Source organism: Cyanistes caeruleus, chromosome 9 (assembly GCF_971803275.1).
Source record: "Cyanistes caeruleus chromosome 9, bCyaCae1.hap1.1, whole genome shotgun sequence".
NCBI lineage: Eukaryota > Metazoa > Chordata > Aves > Passeriformes > Paridae > Cyanistes > Cyanistes caeruleus.
Genome location: NC_141709.1, coordinates 641822 through 657300, shown reverse-complemented (window position 1 = coordinate 657300; position 15479 = coordinate 641822). Strand labels below are relative to the sequence as shown.

At 63.7% G+C, this 15479-nt stretch overlaps 1 protein-coding gene across 2 annotated transcripts; it reads left to right on the top strand.

Moving 5' to 3' along the window:
• The first annotated feature begins 385 nt into the window (after window positions 1-385).
• OLFML2B (olfactomedin like 2B) lies at window positions 386-15418 on the top strand. 2 transcript variants are annotated; one of them, XM_086842967.1, is made up of 8 exons: window positions 386-625; window positions 2191-2454; window positions 5623-5730; window positions 8438-8608; window positions 11550-11787; window positions 12566-13021; window positions 13475-13651; window positions 13908-15418. In XM_086842967.1, exons 1-8 carry the CDS (start codon window positions 464-466, stop codon window positions 14507-14509), a joined length of 2178 nt encoding a protein of 725 aa, XP_086699093.1. In that variant the 5' UTR covers window positions 386-463; the 3' UTR covers window positions 14510-15418. The 2 variants fall into 2 exon arrangements, with proteins under 2 accessions (XP_086699093.1, XP_086699094.1); XM_086842968.1 differs by having other exon boundaries at window positions 387-625; window positions 11550-11778.
• Window positions 15419-15479: the final 61 nt, after the last annotated feature.

Here is a 15479-nt window from a genome sequence, read left to right as displayed (position 1 = left end):
GGAGCCCCGGGAGCCCCGGCAGCCCCGGGAGCCCCGGGAGCGAGCGGCTGCGGGGAGCCCCGGCCGAGGGTGGGAAGCGCCGGCGAAGGGGAAAGGACCGGGAGAGGAGGGGAGAGAGGGAGGGGAGAGAGGGAGGGAAGGAGGAGCGGAGGGAGGGAAGGAGGGAAGGAAGGAGGGAGGGAAGGAGGAGCGGAGGGAGGGAAGGAGGGAAGGAAGGAGGGAGGGAAGGAGGAGCGGAGGGAGGGAAGGAGGGAAGGAAGGAGGGAGGGAAGGAGGAGCGGAGGGAGGGAAGGAGGGAGGGAAGGAGGAGGAGCGGGGGGAGGGAAGGAGGGAGGGAAGGAGGGAGGGAAGGAGGAGCGGAGGGAGGGAAGGAGGAGGAGCGGGGGGGAGCCCGGCCCCGCCGCTCCGCACCTGAGCGAGCAGCGGCGGCTCCCGCCGGCCCCGGCCCCTCCGCCGCCCGCCCATGGCTCGGCCGCTGCCGCTGCTGCTGTGCCTGGCCGCGCTGGGCGCCGGCTGCCGGGCCGGGACCCCCACCCGGGCAGGGACCCCCCCCTCCGGCACGGCCGGGCCCTCGGCCGAGCCGCTGCAGGACGAGGCGGACAACCAGGAGAACATCCTCTCGCAGGTACCGCGGGGCCGGGGGAGCCCCGGGGCACTGCCGGCCACAGCTGAGCTATCCTGCCCCTGATGCTGCTCGGGGCTGAGCCTGGGCTCCTGGTACTGCCTGGGCTGAGCCTGGGCTCCTGGTACTGCCTGGGCTGAGCCTGGGCTCCTGGTACTGCTCGGGGCTCCGGGCTCCCGGGGCTGCTCGGGGCTCCGGGCTCCCGGCGCTGCTCGGGGCTCCGGGCTCCCGGCGCTGCTCGGGGCTCCGGGCTCCCGGGGCTGCTCCGGGCTCCCGGTGCTGCTCGGGGCTCCGGGCTCCCGGTGCTGCTCGGGGCTCCGGGCTCCCGGTGCTGCTCTGTGCTCCGGGCTCCCGGCGCTGCTCTGTGCTCCGGGCTCCCGGGGCTGCTCGGGGCTCCGGGCTCCCGGGGCTGCTCGGGGCTCCGGGCTCCCGGGGCTGCTCTGTGCTCCGGGCTCCCGGTGCTGCTCGGGGCTCCGGGCTCCCGGTGCTGCTCTGTGCTCCGGGCTCCCGGTGCTGCTCTGTGCTCCGGGCTCCCGGCGCTGCTCGGGGCTGAGCCTGGGCTCCCGGTGCTGCTCGGGGCTCCGGGCTCCCGGCGCTGCTCGGGGCTGAGCCTGGGCTCCCGGCGCTGCTCGGGGCTCCGGGCTCCCGGCGCTGCTCGGGGCTCCGGGCTCGCTCCCAGCCGTGCTGGCTGTGCGCTGTCGGGGGTGCTGGGTGAGTGATGCTGCCGCAGCCCGGGGGATGCCGGCCGGGCACTCCCGGTGATGCTGCGCGCCGGAGGAAGTTCATCCGGCAGCCGGGCGCAGGGAAATCGGTGAAGCCCGTCAGGGAGCGCTTGACAGACTCCGTCCTAGCATTTTTCCGGGGGGACTCAGAAGAAAAGGGAGCTCCTTGGGAGGAGGATTGGTGGGGCCTCTTTGTGTGCCGATCCAGGCTCTTTCCCTGCCAGTGGGATGCGGTGGAGGTCTCTGTCAGATTGGGCTGATCAGGCGGCGTGTTATTATCTGCCCTCGGAAATGGCTAACGCAGAGAGCATTGGAAACGAACCGCCAGAGTTATTTTTGTGCTTGGGCTTTCAGAAGCGCTGTCTGCAAATCTCCGTAAAGGAAATTCCTGGCATTGTACAGGGCTAATCAGAAATTCTGCTTCACCACCAGGTTACACCGCTTATGGGGTGCCTTTCAGCCCCTCGCCCCATGCACCCTGGCCCCGCTGGCCTGGCTAAAACGCTCTTGCTCTGGGGAGCAGGTGGCTCTTTGGGTCTTTTGCACACAGAGCATTAAAGGAAAGCGGAAAAATTTAAAATTCCTGTATTTAAAATTCAAAGGGGCGTTCTGCACGCAGTGGGATAAAAACCAGCCTGTTGGAAGAAGGCAGTTTTTACTCCCCTCGCGGGCAGTGAGCAGCTCTGAGCTCTCCAGAGCCCTCCTTGGCTGGCGGATTCTGCAAGAGCCGGCCGGTTCCCTCGGGGCTCGGGGTGTCCGGAGCATCCTTGTTCGGGCCTTGAGCTGCAGGCCGTGCCTTCCCCGGGCGCAGGAAGGGAGGTTTGCTCACTGCCGGCCTGTGCTCAGCTGCTAGGTGACTACGACAAGGTGAAGGCGGTGTCCGAGGGCTCCGACTGCCGCTGCAAATGCCTGGTCAGACCCCTGGGCCGCGGCGCCTGCCAGAGGATTAACGAGGGCGCTTTCAGAGCCGAGGATTTTTACACGGTGGAAACCATCACGTCAGGACCCAGCTGCAAGTGTGCGTGCGTGGCTCCCCCCTCGGCCCTCAACCCCTGCGAGGGAGACTTCAGGCTGAAGAAGCTGCGGGAGGCGGAGAGCAGCGACCTGAAGGTAGGGGAGCAGCCTCAGCCCCTGACTCTTTGGGGACGAGAAGATCTTCTGAAACCTCTTCTTTCTGAGCTTTTTCTAAAAAAAACCCTGCTCCCTAACCCTTTTTCCTAAACTATCTCCTAGTTACATTTAGATCTGCATGTTTGATACAAAAATCGAGCTCAGCCTAAGGGATTGAGTCGAGCAGCTGCAGTGGATGATTCACTTGATTCATCCCTCGCTGCCTGGGCTCCTCCGTGGCTTTCTGCAGGGGCTGGGCTGCTCCCTGCCCTCTGTCCAGCCCCAAGTGTCCCTGGAGGCCAGCTCTGCTCCGCTCAGCAGCTGCCAGCTCTTTTTTTCTGCTGCAGAGAGGGACTCCCAAGGACCCACGCAGAAAAAGCTGTTCTGGCTTCCACGGGCCGAGAGCAGCCGATGCTCGGTCAGGGTGAGGGTGTGATGCACAGCTGGCTGATGGCAGGATGGATCTGTTGTTTCAGAGGCTGACACTTCTCTACAGTTCAGTATTTCATCTCTGTAGGAATACATCCCCCTTTCCCAGAAGTGGCGGTGTTTCAGCGCTCCTGCCCTTCGCTGGGTGCTTCCTTTGGCTGGCAGCAGAGCCTGCTGGCTTCCCAGTTTGCTGCCAGGGCAGGGCTGCAGGAGGTGCTTGCTGGGGTCCTGGGGAGCCCCTGGAGGGGCAGGCTGAGTGCTGGTGGCACTGCTGCCCCCCAGTCCCTCTGGGGTGGGAAGGCAGGCAGCGTGCCAGGCGCCGTGGGGCAGCTGCCATCGAGGCCACCACGATGGGCTCGTTCTCATTAACTTGGGGCTCGAGGATGTGTTCCATCGTGTCTGGCTGCAGACAGTCAGCAGCTTCTTGTCCAGGCACCCCCAGCTAGGGAAGATAAACAGGCACAGGCAGACAATCCATCATTCAGGGGAGGAGGGGTCCCAGTCTGGGGCTGTTCCCTGGTCCCTCGTCTGGGGAAAAGCCAGGAGGTCCCACGTGGCCTTAGGTGAGAGTGGTGAGCTCTCTGTGGTCAGGGGAGGGGACACCCCCAGGTGACAGAGCCACCCCGGTGGTCCCTTGCCGGGAGGCAGGCAGAGCTCCCGTGCCAGCAGCTGCTGCTCTGTCCTCCTCATCCTCCTGGGGAGGAGCAGAGCGTGCCTGGCTGCCCTTGGCTCCAGCGGGGAGCAGCTCGCAGCCAGCTGCGGGGAGGGAACGGCTGTGTCCTCTAGGAACAGCCTCCTCAGGGCTTGTCCAGGCACACACGGGGCTCTCCCGAGCTGCCATCCAGCTCCATCCAGGAGCTGGGCAGCAGGAACGCTTTCCCTCCAGGCCCAGAGCCCCTCCAGGGGTCAGGATCATTGGGAACAGCCCCTTCTTGTAGGAGAAGCTGGGAATCAGGAGAGGACACAGCTGCAGCTCTCGTGCCTCTCATGAGGAGCAGCTCCCACAGCCACCCCACAGCTCTGAGCAGCCCCAGAGGGTTTTTTACTCCCTTTGCTGCCCCGACAAGCATCGCCCTTGCCCGGTCCAGCAGCAGGAAGGGCACAGGGTCATTCGTGTGTTGTGTTTTACCAGACCTTCTTATGGTCTGACACAAAAGCCCTGGGTACTCCATGTGTAGGACAGCTGTGGGCAGGTCCCTCCCTTGGGTGGGCTGGAGGATGAATCCCTGAGGGAATGAGAGAGAGAAATCAATCCAGGCAGCAGGAGCACAGCCCAGGGCAGCCAGCCTCAGTCGAGCGCCTGCACTGGGCTCCCCAGCAGGAGGTTTCAGTCCTTCTGTGCCTTTAGTAAGGTCCAGTGGGAATTCATGGACCATGAAAGGCCACGGTGGGTGAAGGGAAGGGAGCAGTGAGCTGATGGGAACATGAGTGTGCTCTTCAGGGGAAGGTCAGCGTGGTGCTGGCAGGGAGCAGCCGAACCTCACATCTCTTTCTGTGACAGGGCAGCGTGCTGCTCGCAGGCACAGCGTGATTTTGGGGGCGTTGGTGCAGAGTCAGTGCCAGGAGCCTGTGCTCAGGATCATTGGGAAGGAGGTTAACGTGGTCTGCAGCCTTTGTGCAGTGATGGAAATGGTCCAGCCCGGAGGGAAAGCGCAGGTCTCCAGCGGCTGTCTGGCAGGCCCTGCGCATTGTATCGGCCGTCTCCATCCAGCTCTCAGTGGAAAGTGGATGCACAGCCATAAAACAGCTCTTGTCTCTTAATGCTGCCATTTTATCTGGCCCAAAAAATCTTTCCTTTGCTGTCAGCTCCACAGGGAGGCTGCAGAGGCCGGGGTGGAAACTCCGAGCGCTGCCAGCAGCGCTGCCTGTGATTCTCCCGTGTTTATGAAGCTCTGCTGAGCGGTTTGTAGCTGCTGGGAGAAAATGTCACGGCCCTGCAGTAATTCCCGTGCACTGGGAATGCTGCTCAGCCACGGGGGCTGCAGGGTGTGCAGCAGCTCGCTGGCCAGGCAGGGGAGGTGCTCCAGGAGCCCTTCCCACCGTGGAGCTGTGCCCTCTCCATGTCCCAGGAACGGTGACCGAGGGCTGGGCAGGACACAGGCACAGGGGGGCTTCAACACAGGCTGTCTGTCAAAGGGCTGGCTGCAGGAGAGGGCAGGGTTAGGGTTAGGGTTAGGGTTAGGGTTAGGGTTAGGGTTAGGGTTAGGGTTAGGGTTATCCCCCTGATAAAACTGTTCTTCAGAAAGGCAACACTTGCCAGGCTGGCACTGAATTTCTGTTTCTTCACCCCTGCAATTGGAGAGCATTTCAAGACTTTTTAACAAGTTTTTTCTTATTCCAGGAAAAAGAGCACAGGATGGCACGAACTCAGAGTCCGATCTCAAACTGAGCTGCCTTTTTCTTGTTGCCTCCTTTGCTGGCAGTCACATCGCTGGTGGAGTAGTGAGAGGGATTTGGGCTCGTGGGAGAGCCTGCCTAGAGCTGGCAAAGGTTTTACCTTGCTCTGCTACTAATCCCCAGCATCCAAAATGTGCTCCTGAAGTCCTGGGGCTCCGTGGGGGTGGCGAGTTCTGCTCTGCATGACATGCTCTGGCCAGGGCAGCAGTGCAGCAGGGCTGTGTAAGGGAAAGCCTGCTCTTTAATCCGAATTCTTGCCCTCAGCTGGGTGCATTGCCGAAGCTCCCTGGGGTGTGTTAGAGCCAGTGCTGCTCCTGACCGTGTTCTGCCCTTGCCTTGCAGCTCTCCTCCATCGTCGAGATGCTGGAAAGTGCCTTCTATGGCTTAGACCTCCTGAAGCTGCACTCAGTCACCACCAAGCTGGTGGGTCGGGTGGAGAAGCTGGAGGAGGTGAGTCCTGCTCTCCTGCAGTGTCCTCGGCCCCGCTGGGACTGTCCTGCTGCCCTGCTGCGTTCAGAGCCGGAGGAAATGTTCACTGGGCTGAAACTGAGCCACAGCAGGCTTGGGTCTCTGAACCAGACCGGACCTCAGGCAGTGCCCAGTGCACCCCCACCCCATCAGCCTGGCCTGACCCCCTCCAGCTCCCCCAGTCCCCCAGGGCCGGGACTGGGAGCGGGATCCCAGCGTGGCCTCGCCAGGAGCAGCGTCTCCTTTGGGTCAGAAGGCGCTGCTGTGAAGTTTTTCCTCCTCTCACTTTTCCTTGTGGGCTGGTGTGCTGGCTGCTGTCAAGCAGGAGCTTTGGAGCTGTTTGATGTGGGGCTGAGAGGTTCGGGCTGGTGCAGGGGTACACCCAGCAGGACTGTGGGGAGCCAAGGAGCTCAGATTCCTGAAGGACCGAGTTACGTCTTGGCCTCCCTTAAAACAGAGCAGAACCCTCAAGCTTCCATTTTATTTTAGAGCAGACTTCCAGTGAAATAATTCTCACTTCCACACAGTTTAATATTTCTTTGGCTAGCACAGGGTAGGGTTTGCAGTTTAAGCTGAGCTCAGCTATGTAGCGACAGGTTGCCAGATTAAATACTGGAGTTTTCTCCCGTGCTCCGTATCTGGGACGGTAATTCCACATTCTTGTCGGAGTGGAGCGGTCCATCTCCAGCCAGGAGCTGAGAGGCGATGATTTATAAAGCCAAAATTCCACTTTAAAGTCTTTTGGGAAGGCACGGCGTGCTCCAGCCCGGGGTCAGGAGGGAGACAGCCGAGGGGAGCACGTTTGCCTGGGGGGCTCTGGCTTTCCAGGCAGGGAAATTGACTCAAAAGGGGTTTTGAGGTCTGAAAATAACAAAGCACCAATGTTCTCCTTTGCAATCCCACCCTCTTCCTGTGGTTTAGCGTGTTCTTCAGTCCTTCCTTGGGCTTGCCAAGGGATTATTTCAGGTGGGGCTGTCCCTGCACTCTGCTCCAGTACCAAAGTGGCCAGTTCCTGCAGGGGGCTGGGGGCCAGCAGTGCTGGTGGCACGCTGGGCACACGGGCTGGCCTCTGCAGCCTGCTCACCCCGCTCAGGAGTGCCTGTGTGCCACGGGGAGGCAGATGGGCAGAAAGCTCCCTAGGGCCGAAGGATGGAGCTGTAGAGGTGCAGGGAATTCACAGAGCTCTCTGGTTGCCCAGAAGTGGGGCTGCAGGATCATGTAAAAGCAGCTGAGGCTGCCTGCAGGCACTTGGACAGGATGGAGGACGACAGGAGAGGCCTGGCTTAGAAGGAGATTGCCCAGAGCTTGGGGCAGAGCCCAGCTGATGCAGGCAGCAGGTGTGAAATGCCTCCTGCTGCTGGCTTAGCACGGGAATTCCTGTTGAGAGGATGTGGAGGAGGATCACACCCTGCAGCAGCCCTGGGGTCTGACAGCAGGGACAGCTGAGTGCTGAACTGGAGCCTGGCACGCCTTCAAAGCATGGCCCTGGCGGGCGGGCGTGCTTTTGGCAGCTGCTGCCCCGCACAGCAGCTGAGCAGCCTCTGCTGCATCCATCACTGGCCAGCCTTTGGTGCTGCCTCTGCGCTCCAGGGGAGGCAAACGCCGTCCCTGGGCAGCTCACAAAGCAAACATTGCACAGGAGAAGTGCTGAGGGCTGTTGGAATCAGTCATCCTCTCCAAGGGAGGATGGTGTCGAGAGCTGCTCCTGGGAGAGCATCATGAGGTTCCCCGTTCCTCTGCTGGTTCCATCACACCTCTTGCTGGAGGGTTCCTGCTGGACTGGGGGTTCACCCCTCTGGTTTACAGGGGTTAGGAGGTCTCACGAGTTCTTTCCACTACAAGAAGGTGTTTTAGACCGATGGTGTCGGCGGAGGGAAGGAACTGCCAGTTCTCGGTCCGTGGAGTGCGTTCTCTAGCGAGGCGGCTCCGCTGCCTCCTCCTCAGCTCACATCAGCCTCGTCCCATCTGCTGCCAACCCGGAGCTCCCAGGTGGAGATCACGGAGGCTTTCAGGAGAAATGGGTGGCAGGACAGGTTGAGAATGAGGGACCAGGGTAACCACCCCCAGCGCCTGTGCTGAAGTGACCGATGTGCCAGCCCCCCAAAGCAGGTGCTGTGTGAGGTGTGGGAGCCCAGGAGGGACGAGCAGAGACCGCAGCAATCCCTGGGGCACGGGGTGTGCCCGTGCCTGGGCACTGAGGAGGGAGAAGGGTTTTGCCTGCTGGATGAGTTGCAGCCAGCCCCAGCTCCCTCCTGCTCACAGGACAGCTGCTCTGGGGGTCACTGGCCCTTGTCCTGTCCCCACATCCTCAGATTCTGTGGGAGCAGGGGCTGTTGAGGAGGAGCAGTCCCCGAGTGGCCAGGCCAGGAAAGTGGGATCAATAAATGCAAGATGAACTTTCTGGCAAGTGTGGCTGAAGCTGGGGGCTGAAGAGCCTCAAGGCCACTCTCCCCGTGCGGGGGAACCTGCAGCAAAGATCTGTGAGGATATGCACAGCAGGGATGGGGTTCCTGCATCCCACTGGGGGCAGGGACATCTTTGTAGCAGCTGGAGCGCCCAGCCTCGTGGAGAATCCCCAGCTGTGAGCCCAGGATGGCAGCACGGAGCTCCAGGGCCGTGCTTTGGGGGCCACAGAACAGAGCACCCCGTGTCCTCCAGCGGGGTAAAGTCTCCTCCCTTGCTCTCCTAGGGCATGTCCAGGAACTCGACGCAGGAAGGCCAGCGGGCTGGAGCCAGCGGGGAGCAGGCTCTGCAGGATGGCCCTGGCAGGGAGAACTGCTCCAGGCTCCTCGGCAGCCGCCTGGCCGACATGGAGAGCTCCCTGCAGCGGGATGCTGAGGCTGCCTACGCTCACCCGGAGGTACGGCCCGCTGCCCTGGGCTCTCCTGGCCGGAGGGGCCCTGTTTGTGCTCCCCAAGCCCCGGCAGTGCCTGGGCACAGCCCGGCTGCCGCTGGCACGGGATGGAGCTGGAGGCAGGGGGAGGTGGGCTCTTGGTTTTCGGGGTCAGCGGTGGCTGAGCCGCTTGGAAAGCCTGATGTCATTGCGGGAAGCGGTGGGAAACAGCCTTTGATTAGCAGGGCTTGGGGCTCGCTGCAGGGACAGCCTGTCGCCTCCTGTCCCCTCCTGTCCCCTCCTGTCCCCTCCTCCGCCGGCCTGGCAGCTGCGGGCAGGGCTCGGGCATCCCCCTGGATGTGTGCTCTGGGGTGTCCGTGGGGTCTGCCCAGCATGGGGACATCCTCTGCCGGGGACATCCTCTGCTGGGGACATCCTCTGCCGGGGACATCCTCTGCTGGGGACATCCTCTGCCGGGGACAGCCTCTGCCGGGGGCATCCCCTGCCGGGGCATCCTCTGCCGGGACAGCCTCTGCCGGGGACAGCCTCTGCCGGGGACAGCCTCTGCCGGGGACAGCCTCTGCCGGGGACATCCTCTGCCGGGGACAGCCTCTGCCGGGGACATCCTCTGCCGGGGACATCCTCTGCCGGGGACAGCCTCTGCCGGGGACATCCTCTGCCGGGGACAGCCTCTGCCGGGGACATCCTCTGCCGGGGACAGCCTCTGCCGGGGACATCCTCTGCCGGGGACAGCCTCTGCCGGGGACAGCCTCTGCCGGGGACAGCCTCTGCCGTGCAGCCCCAGAGAGACCTGAGCTGTTTGGGGAAAGGCCTGCCCGGGGTGTCCCGAAGCTCCTGTGCCCCGGTGCTGCTGTCTGGGGTGGCCCGGGCTCCTCTGGTCCCTGCCGGCCGCTCCCGGAGCATCCTGTCCCCGCCCGTGTCCCTCTGCAGGGCGGTGCCTGCCGGGGGACCCTGAGTGCCCCATTCCAGCTCAAGCATCCTGAGATTGCCAAGGGCCTGCACTCGCCCCCAGCCCTGCCCTGCAGGTCCTGTGTGGGGACGGGCTCCCCGAGGCCCTGGGGACAGGGTGGGCTCCCACAGGGGTGTCCGCAGTAGGGCAATGGCACCACCTGTGCCCCACTGCCCTGCCCCACTGCCCTGCCCCACTGCCCAGCCCCACTGCCCTGCCCCACTGCCCATCTCCCAGCCCCACTGCCCATCTCCCCAGCCCCACTGCCCTGCCCCACTGCCCAGCCCCACTGCCCTGCTCCCTGCCCCACTGCCCATCTCCCAGCCCCACTGCCCATCTCCCCAGCCCCACTGCCCTGCCCCACTGCCCTGCCCCACTGCCCTGTGCCCCAACCCCACTGCCCAGCCCCACTGCCCTGCTCCCAGCCCCACTGCCCAGCCCCACTGCCCTGCCCCACTGCCCTGTGCCCCAGCCCCACTGCCCAGCCCCACTGCCCTGCTCCCTGCCTCACTGCCCTGTGCCCCAGCCCCACTGCCCAGCTCCCTGCCCCACTGCCCTGCCCCACTGCCCTGCCCCACTGCCCTGTGCCCCACTGCCCTGCTCCCTGCCCCACTGCCCTGTGCCCCAGCCCCACTGCCCTGCCCCACTGCCCTGCTCCCTGCCCCACTGCCCATCTCCCAGCCCCACTGCCCTGCTCCCAGCCCCACTGCCCATCTCCCCAGCCCCACTGCCCTGCCCCACTGCCCTGCCCCACTGCCCTGTGCCCCAGCCCCACTGCCCTGCCCCACTGCCCTGCTCCCTGCCCCACTGCCCTGTGCCCCAGCCCCACTGCCCTGCCCCACTGCCCGGCTCCCTGCCCCACTGCCCATCTCCCCAGCCCCACTGCCCTGCTCCCAGCCCCACTGCCCATCTCCCAGCCCCACTGCCCTGCCCCACTGCCCTGCCCCACTGCCCTGTGCCCCACTGCCCTGCTCCCTGCCCCACTGCCCTGTGCCCCAGCCCCACTGCCCTGCCCCACTGCCCGGCTCCCAGCCCCACTGCCCTGCCCCACTGCCCATCTCCCAGCCCCACTGCCCTGCCCCACTGCCCAGCCCCACTGCCCTGCTCCCAGCCCCACTGCCCATCTCCCAGCCCCACTGCCCATCTCCCCAGCCCCACTGCCCATCTCCCAGCCCCACTGCCCATCTCCCAGCCCCACTGCCCATCTCCCAGCCTGCCCTCAGCAGCTGCTGCCCGCTGGAGAGGAGCCAGCCCCGGCCAGGCAGGGGAGCGGAGCGCGGGGCTTTTATTACCCCGAGTGACCTCATTTCCCAATATTCCCCTTTTCTCGCTGCTAATTGCAGCAGGGCCCATCTCCTCAGCCAAATGGGCACCGCTTCAGCCCTCAGGCTGCCTTTCCGATTTCCTTTAATGAGATGAAATCCTTCAGACCCGAGCTGTGGCAGCTGGTCCCTGCCCGGGGGGGTTCCTGCTCCGAGAGGTTCCCTCTCCTGCTGGGGAGGTGCCTTCAGCCTCTCCGAGCTGGGAGAGCTCAGTGCACACTGCACACTCTGCAATCTGGAGCCAGCCCGCTCCTCCTGCCTGCCCTGCATCCCACAGCGTGTGCTGCACGGATCCTGCTGCTGGAGCTGCAGCTGGAGCTGGGGGCTCCCATGGCAGAACGGGCTGAGGGACACCCTGGGCAATGTCCATGGGGGCTCCCATGCAGAACGGGCTGAGGGACACCCTGTGAATGTCTCCTGGAGGGTTCCCATGGCAGAATGGGCTGAGGGACACCCTGTGAATGTCTCCTGGAGGGTTCCCATGGCAGAACAGACTGAGGGACACCCTGTGAATGTCTCCTGGAGGGTTCCCATGGCAGAACAGACTGAGGGACACCCTGAGGAAGGAGGCAGCTCAGATCCCCCTGCTCAGCGTGGGGCTGTGCAGCCTGACCCACTCTTGCCAAGCAGTGGCGTTTCTGGCCCACTTGGTAACAACCTCCTGTGTCTTCTCCAGGGAAAATATGAAGAAAGATTCCTGAAGGATGAGACCATCTCCCAGCAGATCAACTCTGTGGAATCCCTCCCGGAGCTGCAGCTCTCCCTGGAGGACAAGAAGCCCGAGCAGCTGCTGCAGAGGAAGCTGCGGGTGAGGAGCCGGCCTCCTTCCAAGCCCACCATTGTCCGAGGGGTCACCTACTACAAAGCCCAGTCCCCCGAGTCAGAGAATGACATCGAGGAGCAACGTGAGTTGGGTATGGAGCCGTGCTTGGTGGGGTGGGGGCTGCATCCCGCAGCAGAGCCAGTGCCTCATCCCCTGGGGACGTGTGGGAGCAGCAGGGCAGGTGGGACAGCCGGCACCTCATGGCCGTGCAGCCCGTGAGCTGCGGATGTGGGGCACCGTAGCATTGTTACTCCATGGAAAATGCCTGGTGGCTGAGGAAATATGTCACTGCTTCGGTTCAGAGCACCCAGCATCAACACCTCTCCAGAAGCAAATGGAGGTTTATTAAACGTGCTCGTGTTTCAACTCTGCCGGCCCAGTTTGTGCAGAGTGTAGGGTGGAGGCAGCTCAGAGCACGGCCAGGGGTCTGAGCATGGCCAGGGGTCTGTGCTGGGAGCAGGGGCTGAGCCCTGCGGGGCTTTGGGAGCTCCTGACCAGGAGGAGAACCCCACTGCTGGGGAACCCCAGTGATCCCCGTGCCCCGGCTGAGGCACCCTGGGTTAGGTGAGTGGCATCTGCACGGGGATGCAGCTGGGTTTCCATCCCCATGGATGAGAGATGTCTCCATCCTGCCCCGTCTCTGGGAGGTCTCGGCAGGGCAGAGCTGATCCCCATCACCTCCTGCCCTGCCTGGCCTGAGGTGCTGGGGCCTCACTCACCTCCTGCCACGGGCACTGTGGCTCTCTGAGGGGACGTGGGGAGGGAACACGGGTGGTTCAGTAGAGCCCGCAGAGGTGGTGTCACCCCGGGCCAGGTGGGTGGGAGCCGGCTGGGGCTGCGGGGCTGACACCTGTGCCTGTGCTCGGCAGCGGACGAGCTGTTCAGCGGGGACAACACGGTGGACCTGCTGATAGAGGACCAGCTCCTGAGGCCCAGCAGCAGGGCAGGCGAGGCCGTGAGAAAACCCTCTCCCGTGGGCTGGCCACCCACCCCCGGCAGCGCTCCCACCACCCCGCCGGCCGCCGGCACCGCCGCCACGGCCACCCTGTCCCTGTCCCCCGCCACGCCGGACCCCACTGCCCCGGAGCCTGTCACCGCCCCGGCAGGGCTGCCCGAGGAGGGCACCCCACAGCTGCCAGCAGCCTTGGCCAGCACGCTGGTGGCCACGGCCACAGAGACTTTGCCCGTGGCCACCCCCGCTGGAGGCTGGAGTGAGGTGGAGAGCAGCCCAGGAACTTGGCTCCAGGCGAACACCCCCCCAACGCCGGTCAGCCCTGCCACCCCAAAGGAGGGCCTGGAGGAGGAGGACATCAGGAGCATCATTGGTGAGTGAGTGCTGCAGGTCCTGCGCCCATCCTGCCGTGTGAGGGGGGCTGGCTCGTGCCCACAGTGTGTCCTGCTGAGCACAGCCCTCCTGGATTTGGTCACAGTGGGAGGTGTCACGGAGATGGCAGCTGGACATGTCCACTTCACTGAGGTCTACTTATTAACTCTGGAACCTGCTGTAGATTCCTCCCACCTTTAGGGGCTGGGCTGGGCGCAGCAAAAAGAGACAGGACCTGAGACAGGCAGCAGCCTCAGCTGGAGCAGGGACATGGCTGAGGCTGTGGGGAGATGTTTGTGGGTTCTGGCCGGTCCTCACAAAGCTGCAGCAGGGCCAGGGTGGCAGGGGGTGGCAGGGGGCACCTGCTGGGTGAGTGAGGGGCTGCAGGGGGTGGTGCCTCCAGGGACAGTGTGGCAGCCCTGCCTCTGCCTCACAAGCTTTCCCTTCCCTGCAGGGCGCTGCAAGGACACGCTGTCCACCATCTCGGGGCCCACCACCCAGAACACCTACGGGCGCAACGAGGGAGCCTGGATGAAGGACCCCCTGGCCCAGGAGGAGCGGATCTACGTCACCAATTACTACTACGGCAACACGCTGGTGGAGTTCAGGAACCTTGACAATTTCAAGCAAGGTGGGTTTGCACCAGCTCTGGTACCACTGGTCCAAGGAGCGTCCTCACTCCCGGGGATGCTGCATCGTGGGGGGACAATCTGCCTGGGGACCTTCCACCCTTGGCTGCTGGCACCCGGCGTGTGGGGGACGGGACGTGGGACAGCTCAGGCGGTGCCTGGTGGCCGGGGAGGGGGTGCAGGCAGAGCTGGGGGCAGAGCGTGCCCCCACCCCAGTGCGAAGGGAGGTCTCACCAGGCGGGTGTGTCTGCCCTGCAGGTCGCTGGAGCAACTCCTACAAGCTCCCGTACAGCTGGATTGGCACGGGGCACGTGGTCTACAACGGCTCCTTCTACTACAACCGCGCCTTCACGCGCAACATCATCAAGTACGACCTGAAGCAGCGCTACGTGGCCGCCTGGGCCATGCTGCACGACGTGGCCTACGAGGAGTCCACCCCGTGGCGGTGGCGGGGCCACTCCGACGTGGACTTTGCGGTGGACGAGAACGGCCTGTGGGTCATCTACCCGGCCATCAGCTACGAGGGCTCCAGCCAGGAGGTGATCGTGCTGAGCAAGCTGAACGCGGCCGACCTCAGCACGCAGAAGGAGACCACGTGGAGGACGGGGCTGCGCAAGAACTTCTACGGGAACTGCTTTGTCATCTGTGGGGTCCTGTACGCGGTCGACAGCTACAACAAGAGGAACGCCAACATCTCCTACGCCTTTGACACGCACACCAACACGCAGATCATCCCCAGGCTGCTCTTTGAGAACGAGTACGCCTACACCACACAGATAGACTATAACCCCAAGGACCGCCTGCTCTACGCCTGGGACAATGGCCACCAAGTCACCTACCACGTCATCTTTGCCTACTGAGACCCCCCCACCGCAGTGGGGCACTGCAAGCCAGGGGCCACCAGCACCTTTTATTATTATTTTTATTGTTATTATTGTTATTTTGTACAAATTGAAGAGTAAATGATGGGTTTTGTTCCAAGCTGGTTTTTTTATGGCGGATTGTAGATCGATCCCCAGGCCAGAACCACCCCCTTCGTCTTCGCTGTATCCTTGCTTCCGATTTCCCTTCCCAGGGGAAGGAGGTTCTCCTCTGGAAGGGCAGGCCCAGCTCTCCTGCCCAGGGAAGAGGAGGTGGCCCAGACAAGGTGCTCCCGATGATGTTTTTATCTGATCAGCGAGGCACCCCGAAGCAGGGCACAGCTGCGCTCAGCAGGCCCCAGCGGGACGCTGCTGCTGCCCGTCCTGCTGGAGCACCCGCACGTCCCGTGGCAATGTCCCGTCTCTCAGGACCACCTTCCCAGCCCCCTGCAGATCCTGCTGTACATCGGGGCTGCGAGCACAGCTCCGGCAGCCCCTGGTGCTGGTACTTACGCCGAGGACTGTCCCCTCCGCTGGGGCTGTGCTCCCTGCAGGCCGCTCCGGGCGCACCCCGAGCCCTGGCTCCCGACACCCCGAGCCTGGAGGGAGCCGGCGGCGGGAGGGGGATGCTGTAAATACGTGTGGATGGCTTTTGTTTGTTCATTTTGTAACCCAGAGTAGTCCCCCTTGGCATGTGCTGGGTGCAGGCTCTGCTCAGCTGGGCTGCCTGGGCAGGGGCTGGCAGAGCCCTGGCTGTGCCTCTCCATCTCCTCCCTTCCCTCTCCTGCCCATGCCCACCCTGCTCCTGCACCATCAGCATCCCCTCGCAGAGGCACAGCCCTCGCCCTCCTGCCCACCAGCATCTTGTATTTACCTGCTGTCAGTAATAAAGGATCCAGTACCTTTGCAGCTGTTTGGGGCTTTCTTTGGCTCTGCTTCACCCTCTGGGTGCATGAAAATGCACAGGGGT

Bases quoted from the DNA above. Each gene is read 5' to 3' on its own strand.
- OLFML2B (XM_086842967.1), top strand. From the start codon at position 464: ATGGCTCGGCCGCTGCCGCTGCTGCTGTGCCTGGCCGCGCTGGGCGCC. The intron at 13,022-13,474 runs GTGAGTGAGTGC...CCTTCCCTGCAG, and splicing joins GGACATCAGGAGCATCATTG to GGCGCTGCAAGGACACGCTG. The intron at 13,652-13,907 runs GTGGGTTTGCAC...TCTGCCCTGCAG, and splicing joins CCTTGACAATTTCAAGCAAG to GTCGCTGGAGCAACTCCTAC.